This window comes from Chrysochloris asiatica, unplaced genomic scaffold (genome assembly GCF_000296735.1).
Source record: "Chrysochloris asiatica unplaced genomic scaffold, ChrAsi1.0 scaffold00021, whole genome shotgun sequence".
NCBI classification, from domain to species: Eukaryota; Metazoa; Chordata; class Mammalia; order Afrosoricida; family Chrysochloridae; genus Chrysochloris; species Chrysochloris asiatica.
Genome location: NW_006408539.1, coordinates 10,376,611 through 10,399,800, shown reverse-complemented (window position 1 = coordinate 10,399,800; position 23,190 = coordinate 10,376,611). Strand labels below are relative to the sequence as shown.

At 45.5% G+C, this 23,190-nt stretch overlaps 1 protein-coding gene across 1 annotated transcript in view; it reads left to right on the top strand.

Moving 5' to 3' along the window:
• FECH (ferrochelatase) overlaps positions 1-23,190 on the top strand; it is a 43,419-nt gene that overhangs the window by 2,332 nt on the left and 17,897 nt on the right. Inside the window, exons 2-5 of the mRNA XM_006837517.1 lie at positions 5,131-5,257; positions 12,293-12,412; positions 14,242-14,390; positions 21,446-21,580. Of these exons, the coding sequence (XP_006837580.1) occupies positions 5,131-5,257; positions 12,293-12,412; positions 14,242-14,390; positions 21,446-21,580 (531 nt within the window). The remainder of the gene's footprint in view (positions 1-5,130; positions 5,258-12,292; positions 12,413-14,241; positions 14,391-21,445; positions 21,581-23,190) is intronic.

The window sequence follows — 23,190 nt, the reverse complement described above, 5'->3', positions numbered from 1 at the left end:
GTAGAACTTGTGGTTCACAGTCCATTGCTTATCTTAGGGAGCCATTGCACTTCCCCACATATATCATGTATGTGTATAAATGCATATATGTGTGTATGTGTGTGTATTTTTAAAAAGGGTTGATGGAATAATGAATTACTGCTTTTCTTTGTGTGTTTTTTTCCCCAAACTTTAAAAAAAAAAAATAATAAGCATATATGTCTTGTAATTAGAAAAAAATATTTTATAAGATGACAATAACAACTAAAGTACCAGTGTTTAAATAGTAGACATTGGAGCATTTTGGATCCATACTGGAAAACAATTTTTCTTTTAAAAAGACTCCTTCCCCCAAGTATTTGATAAATACCTTTTAAAATAATTCTTATTTCCTGTGCAACAGAGAGCTCTGGTAGCATAGTGGTTAGGAATCGGGCTGTGAACCTCAAGGTCAGCAGTTCTAAACTACTTACTGGCTGTTCCGCGGGAGAAAGATGAGGCTTTCTGCTCCCATAAAGATTTACAGCCTTGGAAAACCTGTACAGGGTCACTGTGAGTCGGAACCAACTCCATGGCACATAACAACAACAACAACATGCAACAGAGAAGGACTCTTATATTTAATCATTCTTGTGCCCTGTGTTTACAAATGCCCCTCTGTACCAAAATATCTAAACTATTAGAATGACTGGTTTTAAAGAACCAATTGATTCCTGTGTTCTTCAGTCTTGTGTATATTTTTCATGATTCTCCTACTAGGGTTGACCAGGAGGTAGAAAGTTTGTCTGTTTGTTTTTCTTACATCATTTCCTCTGTATATTGCACAGTTTTATAGCTTTTCTTGTTTGTAGGTCTTCCAAAGATAGACCAGTTCTCATGTGAAGAGTGGGGTCAGATGAATTTCTTGGCCTTAGTTGTTAAGTCTGGAGTATTTTCTCCTTAACCACAGATAGTGTGCCGGGCGGTGTACGAGGGGCTGGACCGCTACTTTTTCTAATCTTCCTACAAGCCCTGCAAGTTTGGCCTTATCACCTTTCACAGACGAGAAGCGTGAGGCACGTCTCATCACCCAAGCAGTCTTCCAGGGTTTGTTGGGGCCTGTCTAAGGGTACCTCCCTCCAGAACACACACTCGCTCCACCACACAGTGCTGTTTGTTCTCTTCAGCGGAGAGTCGAGTGTATTCAGGAATCTCTGGAAATAGAGGCACATCTTGGAGAGATACTGCGGGCTCAGTCCCAGACTGCAGCAATAAAGCTAAAGATTGCAATGAAGTGAATACATGATTTTTTGGGGCTTTCTGACACATATCAAAGTTACGTTAGCATCATACTGTCGTCTGTGAATTGTGCATTAGGAAAAAGTTTGAAATATGATGAAAATGACTCAAATGTAATACAGAGACATGAAGTGAGCACATGCTTTTGGAAAAAAGGCTCGCTTTTTCATGTGTCAAAAATGCAGTATCTGCAGAGCACAGTGAAACAAGGTCCGCCTGTAATTTGTTTGAATGATTAAACGTCTTTAGCCAGATAAACACCTCTCTTTTGGTCAGGAGCCACGCTTTGATTTTCTGGATCCTCTAGATTGTGTAGTGTTATAGGATAAGCGCTCAACTGCAAGATGGGTGTGAACCATAAGGGCAGTGGTTCATACTCGCCAGCCACTCCTCGGAAGCCCTGTTCAGGGCTGCTATGAGTAAGAACAACTAGATGGTTAGGGAAGGGGGAGCTTTGAGCAACTTTCTTAGCAGATGCTATATTCATCATCAGCAAATGAATGGGTCCAATATATATTCATCACCTTCCTCTGAGAATTTGGTCCCTATGGAGAAGAGAATAGGGAGAGGGCATGACAGCAGTTGTTCAGTGCTGTTGAGTTGTGTTGTATAGGATTTCCAAGCAGCAGCTAGTGGATTTGCACCACTGACCTGGCGGTTAGCCGTCCAGTGCTTCGCCTGCAGTGCCACACTAGAACTCCAACCTTGTGTTTAAGCAGTCTAGTAATTAGCCAACAGTGCCATACTAGGAGTAAGCCACTGGAAGAGCTACCTACCCTTAAATTGTACACAAACATCCTGATGTACTTTACTAATTAGAGACTTTTCCCATTCCCGCACCTCCCTCTTACAGTTTCCAGGTTGTTAAGTGCTGTTAAGTTGGTTCCAACTCATAGCAACCCTGTATAAAGTTTCTAAGGAGCGCTGGTGGGTTTGAACCAGTGATCTTGTGGTTAGCAGTCTAGTGCTGATCCTACAGTGCCACACCAGGAGGAAAACTCATTTTACTACTGGCGGTCATTATGGAATGTCAAAGTTACGTCCTCACCCCCCCATGGAAGCTGCTGTGATCTCTCTCACATTAGTAATTATGGACTTGGAGGCCTGATGAAAAACCTGTTCAGACTCATCATGCAGTCCAGAATCGAACCTATTCCAAATTAGAAGACGTGAGCCACTCTGAGACTTTGATCTGAATAGAATTGAGCTTCCTGATGTCAATGTTTGCACATCCACTTTGAGTTAATAAGAATTACTCAGCCCGGCTGCACATAATTGGCTCTGTTGGGAATGTGCACATCGGGATAGATGGAAAGGGAGAGAACATTGGAGATACTTTATAGACATATGCTGGGTGGTAGTGGTGTTAAGTGCCATCGAGTTGGTTCGGACTCATAGTGAACCTGTACAGGGTTTCCAAGGAGCGGCTTGTGGGTTTGAGCCACTGATATTGCGGCTAGCAGTTCAGTGCTTATCCTACAGCGCCACACCAGGACTCCATATGCTGGGTAGGAAAAAGAAAAGAAAAGAAAAACCATCCTAAAACAAGTGGCAGATGTTGTGCAGTGGGCTTCTCTGGAACCTTCCTAAGGATCCTGATAACATGGGGTCACTGTCCCCAGTTTATAGCTGGAGAAACTGAGGCTCAGGAAGATTACAACCTGACTCTAGGGCCCATTGCTCATAAGTGTCTGATTTAGATCAAGGGCAGCTTGGGCCACAGCCTGGCTTCCTCACCAGGCCACCTTTGATTTAGAATAAGGAAAGTAGCTGGAGACTGAGCTCCAGGTCGTGCCTAACAGCTGATGTGAGAATGGGGCAGGGGCGTGTGTATGGTGGGGTGCGCTCAGAGCCACAACGCCACAGTGTCTTCTTCAGAGCCTACTTTAGCTCAGTGTCACTATGTAAAGGAAGCACCCTCCTTGTTCTACAGCTGGGTACAGTCTGGAGATTCCTTAATTCAGGTATGTTCTCAGGCCCCCGAGTCAAGAATACACATGGACACATGTGTATTCTATATGTGGATGTTGTTCTTAGGTGCTGTTGAGTCGCTTCCAACGCATAGTGACCTATAGGACAGAGGCTGTAATCGTTGTGGGAGCAGACAGCCACATCGGTCTCCTGTGGAGTGGCTGGTGGGTTTGAACCAGTAACCTTATATGGTTAGCAGCTGAGCACTTTAACCACTGTGTCACCAGAGCACCTTAGAATGATTAGGCCAGAACCCAAAACCCCATTGTTGTTAAGTGGATGCCAGCTCATAGTAACCCTATAGGTTACTGAGTGGAACTGCCCCATAGGGTTTCCTAGGCTGGGATCTTTCTGGAAGCAGATCTCTAGGTCTTTTCTTTCATGCAGCTGCTGGGTGGGTTTGAACTGCTGACCTTGTGGTTAGCAGCCTAGGGCATCACTGCTGTGCAAGCAAGGCACAGTGAGGTGTAACCCCTTAACATGGAGCCAGTTGTGAACTCATAGCCACCCTGTATCTGTGTAAACCCACAGCCATCCAGTTAATTGGGACTCACAGTGACCCTAAGTAGTGTTTTTCAAGAATGTAAATCCTATGGGAGCAGAAAGCCCCATTTTTCTCCCATGGCACATCTGGTGGGTTTGAACTGCTGACCTGTGGTTAGCAGCCCACGGCCTAACCCACAGTGCCACCAGGGCTCCTTCTATTTGGTATGTTGTTGTTAAGTGCCATTGAGTCGGTTCTGACTTGGTGACCCGGTGTAGGGTTTCCAAAGAACAGTTGGTGGGGTTGAACTGTCAACCTTGTGGGTAGTAGTCCAGTGCTTATCTGACAGCGTGTGTTGTTAAGTGCTGTTGAGTTGGTTCTGACTCATAGCGACCCTGTATAGGGTTTCCAAGGAGCAGCTGGTGAGCTTGAACTGCCGACCTTGCAGTTCACACGGCTTTGCAATCTGGCGCATTAACCCACAGTGCCACACCGGGACTCCTGACAGCGTATGTTGTTGTTGTTGTTGTTAAGTGCCTTCGAGTCGGTTCCGACCCATAGCAACCCTGTACAGGGTTTCCGAGGGTGTAAATCCTTACGGGAGTAGAAAGCCTCATCTTTCTCCCGCGTATAGAAAATGTTAAATATGTTCTGGCTTCCTGGGTTGACAAATACACCTTCATCAGGACCTTCAGTGTCCCTGCAAACGTGGGGTGGCCTGAGCTGAGTGACCTCTGACCTGCAGCCAGCCCTGCTTCTCACCCTGTCACTGATGCTTCCCACAGTGGGAAGTCCTGGGCATACAGACGCAGGGACATCCGGCTACTGTCTTAGCTCCATTCTTGCCCCTGCAGCAAGCCATCATTGGCCACTCTTCAGAGTTACTTAGACTGGTGTGTGGAGGACAGGCCCAGGAAAGAGGCCCATGGCAACTCTGGAAGGGGGCTGGGGTCCTGGAGGGGGTGTAGACACAAGGTGAGCTGTCTCCTGGGCCATGCAGACTGTGTCCCTGTAGGTGGGTAGGTACAGCAGGAGGAGGGCTGATACGTCTGGGGGAGGCTTGGGGTGGAAATGAGACGTGTGCAATGACGTAAAACAGGTCCTCATGACCACGCCTCTGTGCTTCTGTCTGTTGCTGTTAGAACTATCATTGTGAGCAGAGAGTTTCTGAGGAGTCCTGTCAGGATCTGCGGCTGCAGCAGGGACAGGAGGGGCATGTCCTAGGGAGTGAGCCTACCTCTCATGCCCTCGGAGATGCCCCACCTTCTGTGCCTCCCCGTGCTGGGCAATGCTGGGTGAATTGTCTCTGGTCTGGAGAGCAGATCTCTAAGTTCAAATCCATGAATAAGCCTTTAGAACCTTTTCAAAAGAAATTGCTTCTCCCCTAGATTCCATAATGTACTTTAATTTTGTCACAGTGGTGTCCGGTGGCTCGAGGGTGCAGCAGCAGTGGATGTGCCAGTTGGGGGCGGCGGTGGCAGCAGCAGCCACAGAAGCAACCCAGCGGGTCAAAAGCACAAAACCTCAAGTTCAACCAGCGAAGAGGTATGAGTCTAATTTTAGGCACCAATAAACATTTTCTGCTTATTGATGCAACACTGGTGAATACAAGCTACCTAGGAGCACAGGTGCTGGGAAAACTCAATATCTTCTTATTATTTTTTGGTTTCCTTGCCACAGCTACTGAACTACAGATTTTACCCCTCACACCTTCCATTGGACTTTTATTAAAGACATATAGCTGAGTACAGTCTGCAAGTCATGCAGGAATTTGCTTCTTGACTATGTCACGTGAGTTCTGTGCATTGATGAGTCTAAAATAATTCTCGTTATGAACTCTATGTTCTATTCAGGATAAAGAGTAAACTGATCTATGGAAGATTTCTATAGTAAACTCCACCAGTGGTTTTCATCTGTTAACATAGTGAGCAGAATTATAAACATGACATCATAGACCAAAAACCAAACCCATGGTCACTGAGTCAAGTCCAACCCATAGTGACCACATAGGACAGAGTAGAACTGCCCCATATGGTTTCCAAGCCAGTCATCTTTACGGAAGCAGAATGCCACATCTTTCTCCCACAGAGTGGCAACTGGGTTCAAACCACTGACCTTTTAGTTAGCAGCCAAGCACTTAATTGCTGCATCACCAGGGCTCCTTAAATGGCATAATTTTGTTGTTGTTTTATGCCGTCAAGTCGGTTCCAACTCATAGTGATCCTGTGTATGGTTTCTGAGAGTGGCTGGTAGGTTTGAACTGCCAGCTTTGTGATTAGCAGTTCAGTGCTTCTCCTATAGCACCACACCAGGGCTCAAAGGATGTAATCGGATTTATGATTACTTAAGGAAGTAGATGCGTATTCATACCTCATCTCTTCTGTTTGCTGGTGTGGGTCAGCAAACGTGGAGTTGGCCCCAGTGTCCTCCTCTACACCAGAAGCCTGAGCCGTTTGCAGGACTTCCTCAAGTGCGGGCTGCAGGCAGCTTCCTAAGGGACAGTTCTGCAGATGAATGCTTACTTAGGGACAGTGTGCTGGACAGAAGGGATGGGAGAAAACATGGGTGAATGTTAGCACCCCTTCACCTTCCACTAGACTGGACATGACAGAACCAGGAAAAGAAAATCTCACTTTGATTTGCTATTTTTATTTTGGAGTGGCACATTGCTGTTAACCAAAGAGTTGACGGTTCAAATCCACTCAGAGGCGTCTGTTGATCTACTTCCGAAAAATCAGCCATTGAGAACCCCATGGAGCACAGTTCTACTCTGACCCACATGGGGGTGCTGTGAGTGGGAAAGAAGTCTAATCGTGTCATCATAGGTACACTGATCAGAGATTAAGTCAGCTGAAGTTTGTCAGGATAGGGTCTTGGAGGTGGGTGGCAAGTCATCTCATATGTCCTATGTAAGCCTACCCCCCTAAAGGGTGGAGTCTGGTGAGGAAGCCAGTGGGAGGTAGAGGTGAGGGACACAGGCCCCTCTTTGTCTACCTCAGCCATTTTACAAAGTATCTTCAGGGCTTTGAGTATGTGCTTGGAGTAAGATGAAGAAGGTTTTCTGTGGAAGCCTGAAAGAAAAATGATTTCATTACTACATTTTCCTAGTGGTAAAGAATCAATAAGCTACATAACCTTAATATTAAATTATTAAAATTAAATAAAAATTGCTTGAAATTAAAGATAAATTCTATTAAATAACTTTATATCATATCTATCCAAAAGAAATGAGTTCATTCTTGAAAATCTGAAGAATCTACACAGAGGGGGAAAAAACCATAAAAAATTAATAATCCCACCAGCCAGTATGAGACAGTTTCAAAAAACTCATGGAAAAATGGGATTGAATGTTAATATAATTTTCCCACAAAGTTTGAAGTCCCCTCATTTTTGTCTCTGTCAATCAATAGTCACCCAGTACATGTTTACCAAATCAGATTATACTGTACACCTTACTTTTATAACTTTATTGAATAATCTGTCATTGTATAAAATGAAACATTCTGGTAAATTATTTTAATAACTCAGGAGTATTTTTTAAATTGTAATTTATTTATCCTGTCCCGTGTTGTGGAGCATATAGGTTATTTCCAGTTTGGGGATCTTAGTTCTCCTGTGCTGCCCTAAACTAAATCCCTTGAACAGATATTTATTCTCCCGCAGGTTAGCTGGTCAGGCGACCAAATTCAGAGTACCGGCTCTCAGGGAAGGCTTGCTCTCTTTGTTGGCTCTGGAGAAAGGTTCTTGTCTCCTTTCAGAAAATGTAGGCCCAACACTCCTTGGAGATCTCCATGGGTCTTGGCATCCATCTCCCCTGGATCTAGGAGCTTCACAATGTAGGGACCCAGGTACAGAAGACGCACCCCAGTCCTGGCTCGTCTTTCTTGGTGGCATTAGGTCCCTCTGTCTCTGCTCACGCCTCTACTTACATATCTCAGAAGAGCTGGACTCAATACAGCCTAATCCTGTAGATGGCATCCAGCCTCATGAACATCATGGCAATGAGCAATTTACACCTGGGATAATCACATCAGATCACATGATGGGGGGATTGCATTCTATTGGATAATCACATCAGATCACATGATGGGGGGATTGCATTCTATTAGATCTGTCTTAACTGCCAAACCACTGAGAATCCAGGCTCAGCCAAGCTGACCTTGGAAGCGATGATATGGTGATGTCTCCGAATCCTTCTGATGGCTCACACTATAGAGGCTCACACTGTCTGCTTAGTGCTCAGACAAGATGCGGGCCAACAAGACTGGGCAGGAGATCTTAGACTTTTTCTCTAAAAGGCCAGGTGGTGTTTAGGGCTTGGTGGGCTACACGGTTTGTGTCTCAGCTACCCTGCTGTTGTAATGTGGCAGCAGCAGGCACTATAGCAGATCAGTGAATGAGCAGACATGGGCCATTACAACTTGATTTACCCCAGCAGGCAAGAGGGAAAGGTGCAGATTTGGCCCGAGGGTCTTAGTTTGCCAGCCTCTGTTCTGGAAACAGCATAGAGCCACGGGCCAATGATATTCTTTCGGTTTGGTAAAGAGCTGGGATTTTGCTGCTTTTTCCTGTTGCAGACTGTATAGAGGAGACTGGAGTCATTGTTTCCCTGTTTAATTATTCTTTATAGCTAATTGACCAACTTAAATTTCTGTTGTGTACATTTAAAACCATTCAAAGCCCAAGACCTTCAATTTGAGCATACCATCATATAAAAATGGCAAAACATTAAAATGTTGGCAAGTGAGAAGTTTTCAATATGATTCGCCTTGGCCACTGATCTTGTTTCAGATGGGCCCTGTCTGGAGTGGGATGTGGCAGACCCTTGACTAAAGCTTTGCACTTCACATTCTGGGCCGGGGGTATCACGCCAGGGCTTGCTAATGCACCTCTCATCATGCACAATGCAGTTTTGGATTAAGTGCATGTGTGTTGAGGTGTTTTCAAATCCCATGCTTCTCCCTCACGGAGAAAATCAACATGGGCTTGCAAAAGCGGGAGCAGGGCCAAGTAACGTCCCATTTGAAGCGGCTCTCATTCTGAGCTCAGGTGTTGTAGATGAAAAACACAGTTCTAAATCCTGTTTGAATGCTGACACCCTCTGTGGCTTAGGTAAGGCCCTTTGCCCAGGGTTTCTAATGAGTGATTTGGGAACTGGCGGTAGTCCATGGAAAAAATGCACTTAATTTATTTTGAGTCACAGATTTTGCGGGAGAAAAGACAGGATCCCTGGAGAACATCGATGGACTAAGTAGAAAGATTAAAGGAACATTATAATCACGAAATAATGGAGCTGAGACTTTCAGGTATCAAGAAAAGAAACCTAAACCCCCATTGGTCATTGTACTGATAGGTTTTCTGGTCCGGGGGAGTGGAACGGTTGTTAGACAATGGTATTTGTAACATAGCTGCTTGGTTTTTAAGCAACAGGATTCAATCCTCTTCCTTGCAGACAGCAGTTCTCCTCAGTGGGTGGGGGGATTTTTACCCCCAGGAGATATTTGGCAATGTTTGGAGGCAGTTGTGGTTGTCACAACTGGCCAAGGGTGAGGAATGTTGGTGCTTTTAGAAGCCAGGATGCTACTAAACATACCACAATGCACAGGACTGCTTCCCACTAGAAATAATCACCCCTCATAGAATGTCAGTAGGTCAGAGGTTGAGAAACCTTGGTCTGAGGCAATGGTGTGAAAAGTGGTCGTAATCTTTATTAAAAAAAAACAGGAAAGCCTATTGCTGGCAGGTGATTCCAACTCATGTGACCCTGTATAGGACAGAGTAGAGCTGCTCTATAGGGTCTCCACAGTTGTCATTTATAAGGAAGCAGAATGCCACCTCTTTCTCCTACAGGGCAACTGGTAGGCTTGAGCCACCAACTTCTGGTTAGCAGCTGAATGCTTAGCCATTATGCCACCAGGGCGCCATTTTAGTTAATTATTTCTTACAAGGGGTGTAACCTAGAAAAAGTCCTGGCTTCATTGCAGCACAACATTTCCCCTCCTAGGAATCAGTCCTTAGTCTGAAGCCTAGCCTGAGAATTCAGGTTTCTGCCTCACTGTTTGATCAAGAGAATGGTTTCCCCCTGGAGAAATTTGACACATAGCTCCTGGTATAGTGCTGTGGGATAATCACTGGACCGCAAGGTTGGGTTGAACCTCAAGGTCGGTGGTTCAAACTCACCAGTTGCTCTTCGGAAACCCTATGCTGGGTTGCTCTGAGTTGGTGAGTAACTCTGATGGGTTGGAGCTTCTTTTAAGGATGATGAGAATATTCTGGAATTAAATAAGGGGTAGTGGTTGGTGATGGTACAACCTTGTGAATATCCTCAAAAACCATAGAGCTGTACATTTTAAACAGGTGAACTCTATGGTTTAAGAATTATCTTTCAATTTTAAAAAGTGTGCAAAAAAGACAAAAAGACCCTTTGGCCTTCAGTTGACCTCTAGTCACCCCACTGTTGTGTTGGGGATGCTCAGCACCCACTGGGCGTGTGGGAGGCGCATGACCCCAGTGTGGCTCCCCGTTGCCTCATGTGAGGCTTACGAATAGACTTCCCGGTTTGGTTCACTTCGGGCTGTGAGGACCTCTTGTGCTGTTGGATTATTAGATGTTTACAGTTTTACACAGAACTTCTGCTTTGTCTTGTCCAGAAGCTGCCTGACTGAAAACTTTCATTATAGAGTTTTGCTTCCTTTTGTTTATTCAGTATTTGAATGAGTAAGTTGGAGCCATTTCTTACAGGTATTATGTGAAGACACGGATTTACAAGAAGGGTGTAGGGATGAGTGTAAAGTGAGAAATGTAGTTTATCGTAGCTGGAAACCCTCAGGACAGGGTAGGGGCAGTGGCTGGAGAATGGAGCAGAGTAGCAAGAAATAATTCAAGTTAGTCATTACTTACTGGTCTAAAGAGAGTGAGAAATGGGCTGCTATTATGCTTTGGAGGTTTAAAGGATGATAGGGAAACCCATGACGTCTCTGTGCATAATAGAACTTGCTATGTGTCTGAGGAGCTAAGTGACCGTCTCGTCTACTGGTTCTATCAAGGATACATGGTGGTGGTGTGCTGTGGAGTCAGTTCTGACTCATAGCCATCCTGTATAGGGTTTCTGAGGCGAGGCTGGTGGGTTTATACCGACCTTGAAGTTCAGTGCTTATCCTATAGCACCACACCAGGACTTTTGTAAATTTTTACGGGAGCAGAAGTCTCATCTTTCTCCCACAGAGCAGCTGGTAGATTCAAACTGCTGACCTTGTGGTTTGCAGCCCAGTATGTAACCCACTACGTTACCAGGGCTCCTTGCGCTAAGTGACTCAAGTATGAACAGGTGAAAGTCCAGGCACGTTGCCGTCTAGTGGGATTGGACAGAGAGCACTGCGCCGGAGTGGTTTCTCAGCTGTCTTCTTAGCAGAAGCAGACCACTGAGCCACTCTTTCGGGGTGCTGCTGTGTGGGGGCGAACATCGAGCGTGAGGTGAGTGGTGGAGTGCACACCATCTGCACCACCTAGGAACCTTGATTTGATTCTCAGCACAACCTTTTGAGGTGGGTGGTGGCTCTCTCTTGCCTCACAGTGAGGACCCCACATCTGGAGGTAACCTGTGTATGCAGAAGGCAGCCTAATGTACAGGTGCCTGAGCCTCAGGGCGGTTTTAGATTTCCACCTTAACTCTCAGTCCCCAGACGGGAGGGCTCTTTGTTGAGGGCTGACAGTTGAAAAGAGAAGCATTTCCAACCAAGCGCAGCTACGTGTCACTTAGTAGAACCAGGAAACGAAGGCCAGTGTCTAAGCTAGACCCTGGACGGACAGTCAGGTGATGACCTTGAGAGTCTGTGGTCTTGACCTTTGTGTCCTGTAGACTGGATGATAGCTTGCTTTGTGTCACAGATTGAATTGTGTTCCCCTCAAAGTGTGTATCGAGTTGACTGGGTCGTGACTTTCACGTAATGATGTAAGCTGGCATTCGTGGGATGATTCTGCCTGGTGTGATCTGATCCGATAAGGCAATTGAAGGATAAAGGGTGTACTGCAATACCCTTAATTCCATGACAACCCTGAGCTTCCCAAGGGTGTGCTTTCAACACTTTTGATCTTACAAGAGATAAAAGGAGAGAGAAGCGAGTAGAGAAAGAGGGACCTGCTACCACCAAGAATGAAGAGCTGGGGATGAAGTGTGTCCTTTACACCAGGGTCTCTGTACAGTGACGTTCCCAGGTCCAGGAGAAGGTTGGTGGCAAGCCGCATGGAGATCTCTAAGGAATGCTGGGCCTGCAGATGCTCAATGGAGACAGGGCTCTTTCTGCAGAGCCTGTGTTGCTGTTAGTATCATTGAGTTGGTTCTGATTCCTAGTGGCCCTGTTTAGGGTTTCCAGGTCTTTAAATCTTTACCATAGCAGGACACCTCATCTTTCTCCTGAAGAATGGCTGGTGGGCTCAAACCGCCAACCTTGGGGCTCCTAGTCTAGTGCTTCTCCTGCATCTTCCTCCTGTGGTATTTCTGTTAAGCAGCACTGGATAACTAAGACACTCGTGGAACGCCCGCACCATTTCATGTCAACCTCTGCATTGTATTTTGTGTAGGAAGCCCAGAACAGGGGTGCTGATGCTGAACATGGGAGGCCCTGAAACTCTCGGAGAGGTGCACGACTTCCTGCTCAGGCTCTTCTTGGACCGGGACCTCATGACACTGCCACTGCAAAAGTAAGCTCCTTAAACACCTCAGCCTTGTCACACCTTAGGGAGGGTGTTTTGTCTCTGTTTGTATCTCAAGGCTGCAGGTGTTTCTTTTTTAAAAAAAGGTTGTAATCCACAGAGCCCTTGGAGATTGGGGCTGTGTTGACATAGCCCAAGTATCTTTAGAGATAGATTTATACTTTACATTTAACAGCTGATTAACATTCAGGGCAACAGTGGCGATTACTCAATTGTCTTGTGAATTCTATTCTCTGGCCTCTCTTCGTCACATTACATGAGTGTGAAAGTTTACAAAGCAAATGAGGTTCTCATGCACCAATTCGTCCATATTTTGTTTCTTGACATTAGTTCCAGTCCCTTCAAATACAACAGCACTCTTCCCACTTCCTCCCTCGGTTTCCTGTTTCCATTCACCTTTCCATCTTTCCTGCTCCCTCCTCCTATTTGAACTTTTTTGCCTCATGTGGTTGGTTGATCCAAGGAGCAAGTTCCTCAGCAGTGTGATGAGTGTTCCCTTTGTCGATCTGTCTATTGTTTTGTTGAAAGGTGATCTCTGGGGGTTGGCTCAATCCCAGGTTTGAAGGGTGTCTGAGGACCATAGTCTTGGGGTTCTCCTCTTCCTTTGCTTTCTCTCCTCCTTTCAGAATAGTTGTGTTGTGAAAAATTAATACATGCATATTATAAAAAATATAAATAGCATAAAGGTATTTGCAGTATCCCTTTAACCTTGGACCCCACCCTAGAGGTGAGCTCTGTTACACACAGAAATAGTGCATGAGTATCCAGGTAGATATACAAAGGGACTTCTAAAAGTGTGTGGGAAAACTCCATTATCTTTAATTCCATTTTCCACACACTTTTTGAAGCACCCTCATATATACGTGCATGTGTGTCCTGATGTGGCACTGCAGGGAAAGCACCAGACTGCTGACTACAAGATCGGTGGTTCAAATCCACCAGCTGTTCCTTGGAAACTATATACAAGGTCCTTGTGGTTTGGAACCAGCTCAGTGACACTTGAACAACAACAACAACAGTGTATGTACACACACCCCAGTACCAGTTGCACTCCATTTTACATCAGGGTAGAACAGCACTGTGCTCAATAGGTTTTCAATGGCTGGTTTCCTGGAAGTAGATTGCCAGGACTTTCTTCCGCAGTATCTCTGGGTGGACTCAAATCCTCCATCTTCCCGCTAGCTGGGTGCATTAACTCCATATACATATATATTCCCTCCCCTTCTTTATACAAATGTGAGGGCACTCCGTACATTGTTTGGCATTTGCTATTTATTTTTGACACTTAGAAGAGAGTTCTATGACAGATTTAAATACAGGTGACCTCTCTTTTTCATGACTGTACAGAATTGCATTGCATGCTTGTGCCTTCACTGATTTAGTCAGTGTTTCACTGAGAGGTTTGCATGGTTGCAGTGAACATCCTTGCACAGATATCTTTGCTCACAAATGCAAATGTATCTGTAGGAGTCTATGTACCTTTTTAACCAAAGAGGGATATATGCTTCATAGGATTTATGTCTCATTGTTGCTTGATGCATACCCTGAGGACTAGCGAGGGCACTTTGCATGGTGTTTGGTGTCCTGAATCTCCGGGGGGAAGAGGTACACACTGCTTAGGAATGTCCAGCTCTCTCTCTGAGATGGACTGCAGAGCTGGCTATTGTCCATGACCTTAAGCTTTGTATTTTTAAAGTCTTGATCTTGTTAGGCTCAGCTTAAAATTCTGCTTATCTTTTTTTTTAATTAAGTGAAAAATGTTTCTCGTGTTATTAAGGGGGGATAAAATCAACTTACTTACGTGTTAACTGATTTAGTAAGCTGGCACCAATCATCGCCAAACGCCGAACCCCCAGAATCCAAGAGCAGTATCGGAGGATTGGCGGCGGGTCCCCCATCAAGCTGTGGACGTCCAAGCAAGGTGAAGGGATGGTGAAGCTGTTGGACGAGATGTCCCCCAACACAGGTAACAAGCTCTGTAGTTGGCATCGCTCCAGGTGTGCTCTTTCAATGTTGAAAATGGATGCTGAACATAGTTTTGTGTTCTAGGAGCTCTTGATTTGGGGGACTTTCTCATAATACATGGTATTCTCTTAACTCAACTCATGTGGCATTGTCCTTGACTGGTAGCCTTTTTGTTTGCTTCCTAACGTTGTAGATAAAAAAAGCTAAAGATTCAGGACATTAGCTTCAAAAGGAAGTTGGAGATGTGTGTTCAATTGAGCAGGATTATAAGGCAAGGGCACCATGAATAAAAGACGCATACATCATTGCAGTTGGAAGCAATCTATGGGAAATGGATTAAGGCTACGACTATTGCCTTTTCTTTCTGGGTGGACGGCTAATGAGATCACCAGCTCCGCAGACGCCATTAGAGCAGAGTAAGCTAGCTATCCCTGAAGCCACGAGCAGAGTTAGCTAGCTATCCCTGAAGCCACGAGCAGCACTCAGCATCTGCTGTCGGCACTCGGTGCTCCCCCCACTGTAAGGAGTTTAAGTGCCTCCTTGGACCTGTCACTAGAGAGAGGACAGCATCCATTAGGGCAACACAAATCAGACCTCTGAGGACCTGTCACGCACAAACACTAACGTGTAGAGTTAGCACACTGAAGACATGAATGAACTCCCAAGTGCCCTGTATAAATGCATCCAGGCCTCGTTGATTGCAGACACACCATCGAGTGTATATATGTTATAGATATGTGCTACACACACATCCCTGGCTCACTTACCAACATGGCTACGTTCCAAAGACCAGGTCAAATGGAGGATGAACATGTCAGATCACAAAGCAGAGCATGACTGCAACATTGTATGACTGTCAGATTGCATCATCACGTAACTGCCCGACCATTGAGAATCTCGGCCCAGCCACATTGACGCATAGCTTTAACCATCCCAGCCAGCGTCATTCTCGCCTCCCACCTTGACTTTCATTACTGCCTGTTGGACATCATTAATGCGCAGACTAGCCAGGTCGATGTTTTCCCATTGTAAATACGAAATGTCAGATAACACATGAGATGATAGGTAAACACACACACATGTTGCTTGTATGTTATAGATCTCAGGTATAACAAAAGAAATAGAAAACAGTACCAATTACACTGAATGCATTATCTTTCCTAGGGGAGCCACAATAAGTTGTTACTAACTGGGCAGTTTAAAACAACAGAAATGCATCTTTCACAGTTGAGGAGACCAGGAATCTGAAACCAGGCTGTCCTGGGGGCTGCACTCCCTCCTGAGGTTCTGGAGGACCCTTCATTCTCTCTTCAACTCTGGTGGTTCCGGACTTTTTGGTTGTGACTCTCACACTCCAGTCTCTGCCTCCATCTTCCCATGGCTGTCTTCCCTGTCTCTGTCCTTTCCTGTTTCTTATGAGGTTGGATGATTTGATCTTGAGATCTTTACCATAACTGCATCTGCAAAGACCCTCTTTCCAGATATGGTCCCCTGCTGTCTGGTGACACTCACCACTGTGCCGGGCAGTAGTGGTCCAGTGGTTAGAGTTTCTATCTGTGCAGGAGACCTGAATTCAGTTCCTGGCCAAATACCTCTCAGGTACTACACCCCATGTCTGTCAGTGCAGGCTTATGCATTGCTAGGATGCTGGCTAGTTCGTTGCTAGGATGCTGGCTTGTGTGTTGCTAGGATGCTGGCTTGTGCGTTGCTAGGATGCTGGCTTGTGCGTTGCTAGGATGCTGGATTGTGCGTTGCTAGGATGTTGAACAGGTCTCAGCAGAGCTTCTAGACTAAGATGTAGGAAAAAATGGCCTGGTGACCTACTTCCAAAAGATGGGCCAGTTAAAACCCTGTGCATCTGATTCCTTTGTGCATGATGTGCTGAGGCCCGACTAGATGGCAGTTAACTACAACAGCAGGCCTCAGCTATTGTAGATGCTCAGAGCGGGACATGAGTATGGCACAATGGGGACTCTCACAGAGAACCTCCTGGCTCAGCATGATCCAAAGCAGTTTTCCCTCTCCCCTGGGACCGCGCCCCTGTGTGTTCCCACTGCACAGAGGGCAGACGTCAGCCCACCGGGCAGCTTGTCTCACTCAGAAGATGACGTCGTTGTGTTTGTGAATATTCCAGCCTTCAGTTGTGGTTCAAGGGCATTACTTACACCTCCCAACACCGTGCAGGCACGGCAGCCACCAGGCAGCTTGTTAAATGTCGGGTGAGGCCAGCTTGGTTGACGTCCACTCACACCTGCTCGATAGCCGTGGATGAGCTGTGCACTGAGGAGGAGGAAGAGGCAGAAAGAAGCTGTTTCCTCGTGTCTGCTGCTGTGGCCTATCACCATGAAGGGCCCTGCGGAACTGTCAGACATGAAACAGGAATGCGATGGGGGCATCCTGCCTCCTCCTCGACGCTGCGCAGAGGCTGCTGCCTGTCCAGACCAGGCAGGTCAGCTGTGTGACTCTGGACAGGGTCCCACAACATGACCTGGATTTAATGAAAGGGCGGCCATGGTAAGATATGGCCTTGTTAGTGCACAGAGAGCAAGTTACAAGGCTGTAGAGTCTAGGACTACTTCTCTGCTTTGGGAGGAATCAAAGGATAACGGTACCTTCTTTGTACTTTGTTGTGTTGTTGTTAAGTGCCGTCGAGTTGATTCCAACCTATAGTGACCCTGTATAGGGTTTCCAGGGAGCAGCTGGTAAGCTTGAACCACCGACCTTGCAGCTCAAAAAACTTTGCAGTCTGACGCATAGTAAAAATTATTGTGAAAGTGATTTCAAAATGGGTTCTTTTGAATACAGGTAAGTCTAGGGTCAAGAAGGTCAGCCCAGAGGCTCGCCTGTCCCGGCACTAAGTCACTGACTGATGAAGCAGCGAGAGACCACCTTCCCCCTTCCATTCACCCACCCACACTCTCATTGTGTCAGCCACATTGTCCTTCGTCCACTGTGCACAGACACTGACCATACGGCAGGTGTAGTGCTGACCGGGACAGCTGCTCCTCCACCTTCTTATTCAGTAGGCAGGAAGCAAGTGCTCTTGGTGGTGATTTTGGTTTCTCTGGATCTTGGAAGCTTGTCCTGGACTGTGTCCTAAGGACCCACTGGAATATCACCATCCTATTAGGCCCACACTTGGGATCCTCTGAGGCAGACAAGTGGAACTTAAAAGCTTTCTCTTCATGGTCAATGACCACCGAAACATTTCATTTCAGCAGACCTGCTGGGGAGACCTGGCTATGGCACTAAATGAGGCCCACGGCCATCCATTCCTCCAGGCCTCTGTCCCTCCATCATCTGTCCATCCCTCCTTCTCTCCCTCCCTCCCTCCTTGTTTCCTTCCTTCCATCCACCCCTTTCTCACTCCCTCCCTCCGTCTATCCACCTCTTCAGCAGCAGCCCATTGTAGACTGCCTGGAACTGCTCTGTGCTGCTATTCCAAGTAGGAAAATACGGTTTCTACCTACAAGGAACCTTCCTTCTGGTAGGAGCTCGCTGCTCCCTCAGGCCAGTCTGCCTAAGGGGCAGAGGAAGGCTTGCTGGAGAGGTGCCACCCAGAATGCATGTGAGGGGTGAGGGTCTGGTGATGCTGCAGACAGCTGGAGAGAGGATAAACGAGATCCAGGCACACCTCGAGATGCTGTGGGCTTGGTTCCAGACCACCGCAGTCAAGGCACCATAGTCACACTAAGCTTTGGTTTCTCAGTGTGTATAAAAGTGATGTCTGCACTGTACTGTAGTCTGCTAAATGTGCAATAGATTATGAAAAAGTCTGAAATAGGAAGATGACCAGAATCTGACACGACGACGCAAAGTGAGCGTGTGTGGGAGAAACGGTGCTGGTAGACTTGCCTGACTCAGAGTGGCCACACAGCTTCCATTTGTGACAAATGCCATGTGTGCACGGCACGGCACAGTGAGGTGTACCTGGGGCCTGGGGCTCAGAGATGCCTAATGGGGAAATTTTGCTTTGAAGACTCAGAAGATCACCAAGGATGACTGTGGGTTCTGTTGCAGACTGCCTGGAAAGGTGAACCCAGTCTGGCCTGATGTGAAACCTGGTGCTAAAGACCTGCATACCCGTTTTTTTTTGGGGGGTGGGGGGGTACTGTCAGTCACTCCCCTCCCTTTTCACTTGTCTTCCCTTCCTGCTGTCTCTGTTTTTATTTCTCTGTCTTTTCTCCTTTATTCCTCGCTCTTTCCTATCCTTCCATAGGAAATGATAGTTTATTTTTTAGACAGCATTTATTCATCTCTATTCAGAAATGTTCTCTTCTGTAAAGAAGATGCACAGATCACAAGCAAGCATCAAGATGTCACGCACTTGTTTTCTAGCGAAGTAGGCATTGCTTGTTTGCCAGTGTGGAAATTTCGAGAGCCGCTGGTTTTACGTAGAGTTGGCTAATTTACCTAACAGTGAGTTATATCAGGGACTGTGAGTTGAAATTGGTTTCCTATAGTTATACAACTTTACAGTTATTTATAGACTAGTGAAAACTTTAAACCTAAGCAATTAAAAACTAGAGTTTGCTTGGCTTGTGACTTCCAAGGAAGCTGTAAGAACACTGTCATCAGTAAAATGGGTCACTTGTCCTTGACAGGAGATGCAATGGGTCCAAGTGTGCCTTCTGTTTACATAGACCTGGTAAAACTGACACCACCTAGTCCTCAAGGGGGTCAGGATGCTGTCTGGCACATGACAAGAATTCAACAAGCATGAGCTTTTATTGTCATTCATTGTTGCCATAGGGGTCATGATACAACAGAAATTCAAAAGCATGAATTTCAGACCTTTCTCTTAAAGTGCACTGTGTTTGCACTAACATGTTTCTGAATGAATGTGTTGCAAACAAATGATGCTTTACTGTTGGAAAACCCAGTTTTTCTGCTCCTTTCCCCCTTTTTGTGGTTCTTGCCAAGAATGTTTACCGGGCAGCTGCTCTGGATGGCAAGTGGGCTGCACCGGCATCTTGCATGTTGCTCTCACGCTCACCAGACATGTTGCTCACAACATGGACACCTTCCGCTCCTCACTCCACTGGGACAGCCAGTCTGTGGGTTGGGCCCAGTCAGAGTCCATCCTGCCATGCCTCTCACAAACCCCACTGCCCACCATCTCCAACTGGACTGGTGAGAAAGAGTTATCTGTTCTTTCCAGAACTCTCTTTCTCACTTCAGAAGTCATGTACCCACACTGCCTTTATCTACCCAGCAGCCTCTCTGCCTCTCCCAGTCTGCAGTGTTGATGGAACCTCTACACTCCAGACTGCAACTTGGAGATATTGCATGGGTGACAAGGAATGTGGGAAGCTCGCTGATTGGCTGCAGTGTCAGTGTGATCATTGTATTGTCTTAAAATAGATTAGAAAGCAAAGTCCACTTAAAGCTTAGCTCCCATCACCTGGAGTTGTTTAGAAAGGCACTTAATGACATTGTTACTGTGGGCAGTTTTAGCAGGAACCACATGATATCTGCATAAACCGTAATTTGAGCTCGCTTACAGAGTCATGTCCTCTGGCTGATTGTCACTGTAATATACCAGATTTTATTAAAGAAAACATAAAATGGGTAGCCTGGGGTTGTGCTGTGGCGCTGTAGGGTAAGCACTGGACTGTTAACTGCAAGGTCAGTGGTTCAAACCCACCAGCTTGCTCTTCAGAAGTAGAGTTGGGAACGACTCGACGGCACTTAACAAAAACAAGGAGGGTGGGCAGCTCTAAATGATTTAATTTAGACCCTTCCTTCCCCCTTTTTCAAATTCCTCAACCAAGTAATTGGACCATCCATTCCATGCATATATAAGCTTCCCCTTATAGTAGTCTGGTGTGGTACTGTGGGTTAATACGCTGGACTGCAAAGTTGGTTTGAACCATGAGGTCGGCAGTTCAAGCTCACCAGTCGCTCCTCAGAATCCCTATACAGGGTCACTATTGGAATCAACTCGACGGCACTTAACAACAAGAGCATTTGTGTAATGTATTCTCAGTGTCATCTCTTAGTATAATTTGAGTATAATCTTATGACGTGACAAAGAAATAGACTGGGTCACTTTCAGGTCTATGATTTTGTAGCTACCAAAGAAATCGTGGGGGTTCTTGCACAGTGCAGCCCGTTTGTAGACTTGGCTGCTCACCACAAGGTTGGAAATTTGAATTCACTGAGAGATGTCTTGGAAGAAAGACCTGGTGATCTCCTTAACACACAGGGTGTCTCCATAAATTAGCATTGACTTCATGACAACTAGAGCAAAAAGGAAAGTGTGTGTTTGTGTAAGCTTCTGAAATCCAGAGGCTGAGAAGAAGCAGGGGATGGAAGAGGTAGGAGGAGATGTTGGTGGGAGGATCACAAAGTGGCCTGTTGGTCTGGGTCACCCCACTTAGGTGCCAGTAACAAAGACTTTAAATCCCACTTGGAACCTCCACTCCAAGAACCATTGTCGTTTTCTGTATGTTAAATCAGGACAGTCGTCTTGATGATTTAGCATCAGTGAACTTTTATCGAGCATCCCAGCATATGTGAAATGATGCACTTATATTTGGTCATATACACCTGGTGATCTGGGGGGCTAAGGTAACAGCAGGTTGGGATGTGGAGTGAACATGAGCTTTGGTGTGGGGGGACCCAGGCCATAATTCTAGATGGACCATCTTCTGGGTGTGACCTTGGGCAGGTGAGCTAACCTCTCAGAGTCTCTACTTCCTTATTTGAAAATGGGGTTTAATTACAGAAGGAAAAAAGGAAGCGTCTTGGGGGACTACATGAGGGGTTACACTTTAGAATAAGTGTTTATTCATTCCTTCTTTCTTGAGTTAAGAGCAGAGTCTTGTTTTAAAAACAGTTGTTCTGTTTGATCCTGGAAAATAGTGATTAACGTCGATGTACCAGCCAAAGACAGGGTATGATCCAAGGAATAGTCTACAATTGCCCACCTATTCAGCATCAGAGGAAATTGGATTAACTGGTGTTCATCTGGGCATTGCATTATGTTCGGTGACTCCAAGAAATCTATATAAAGATTCATACTTTCTCCTTTCCGCACGTGCTTCCTAATAGCCCCTCACAAATACTATATTGGATTTCGGTATGTCCATCCTTTAACCGAAGAAGCAATTGAAGAGATGGAGAGAGATGGACTGGAAAGGGCTATTGCCTTCACACAGTATCCACAGTACAGCTGTTCCACCACAGGTAAGGATGGCATTTCTAAAATGGGGGGTGGGGCAGCCTGAGCACTGAAGGAAAGGATCAGTCATTGGAGATTTGAATGGCAAATCAGACCTGTCTCCTTTTAAACACGGGCATTCAGGTCCGTCTATTGAAATCTCATGGTTCATCTGTCCCTTGAGTTATTGGCTAGTCTGCAAGAATTACAAATGGTACTGGGGAGACAGTGGCCAAGAGCGGTCAAGCTTTGTGTAATGGACCAATAATGAACCTGAAGCCACCTTTGAGCTGTGTGTAAGAAACCTAATTTTTATTGCTACCCTAATGCAAGTGAACTTCAGAAAGTTTGTGGAAAAATTCCATGATCTTTTATTTCCATTTTCCCACAAACTTTTTGAAGCCCCTTCATATTCTGATGAATGAAGAAAAGGTGCTAACAGCTCTTTCCATTTTGAAAGCAAGAGTTGCCTTATAACGTAACACTGGAAATACATATTGGTATCTTTATGTTATGGGCCAGTTATGGGTTGGTTACTGGTAAAGCCTACTTTGGGTGTCTCTTTCCTGATTTCCCAATGTATTGGGATTTTTGCAAAGTATTACTGTTTGCTGTTTACTGTCTATTTAATGGGAACTGGAGAATGACCCATGTTTGGCAATTTCTGTGTCATTAATTATAGGCAGAACGTCTACCGTCACCCACAAAAACATTGTCTATGTCCTATCTCAGGGGCTGTGACCAACATATTTTATTCCCAAATTGTTTTTTACTGTTAGTATATATTGTTTCATCATTATAAGAGGTGAGAGGCCTGCTGGGAGAAATATCCACTGTCTGTTATGTGCTTTAAATATTTGTTTGGAACACCAGTCTGCTATTAAAATGCCTGCGTTTGCAGATACCGCCAAGAATAGGAATTATAATTGCTTTTGGAAATACAACTTCTACAACTTCAAAATATCTGGCCATAGATTCCTGGAGAATGAATTCAATCTTAGAAATTTTTAAACTATACTTAATGCCTTCCTTTAAAAAATTAAAATGTAAAACTCTTGAGAATGAAGTGAGTTAAGAAGATGGTTACTTACCTGACCACAGATTTGATGACTCCAGGTTTCCTCTCACTGCATATTTAAAACCTCAGTGTCTGCTCACTTGTCTTGCATTTCTCCTGTATGAGGTGGGAGAGGTCTTTACTGCAGATCTGGGTGAACCTCCAGGAGCACATTCATTCCCATGCGCCACACTTACCTAGTGTGCCATTTAGACACTCAGCATTACAGAGAGCTCATGTAGCTATCTGGGGGCCGTGCTTAAGACTCTGCCGCTAACCAGAAGGTCAGCAGTTTGTAGGAAAGAGATGTGGCTGTGGGTGTCGATAAAGATGACAGGCTTGGAAACCCTGGGGGGTTGTTCTGCTCGGTCCTAGAGGCTAGCTACAATGGTATGGCACACAACAACAATACTGATCTCAGGCATTTTCTGAAGGTATATTTTCCCCCTTCCTAACTATTCCTCTTGCTAGTTCATTGGATGTTTCTAAGTGATTCAAAATACCTCATGTCATTTCTGGAAGGCCTTTAGTATATTTTGAAAATGATGGTCCTCTGTAAAATGTGGCTTGGAACGTGAC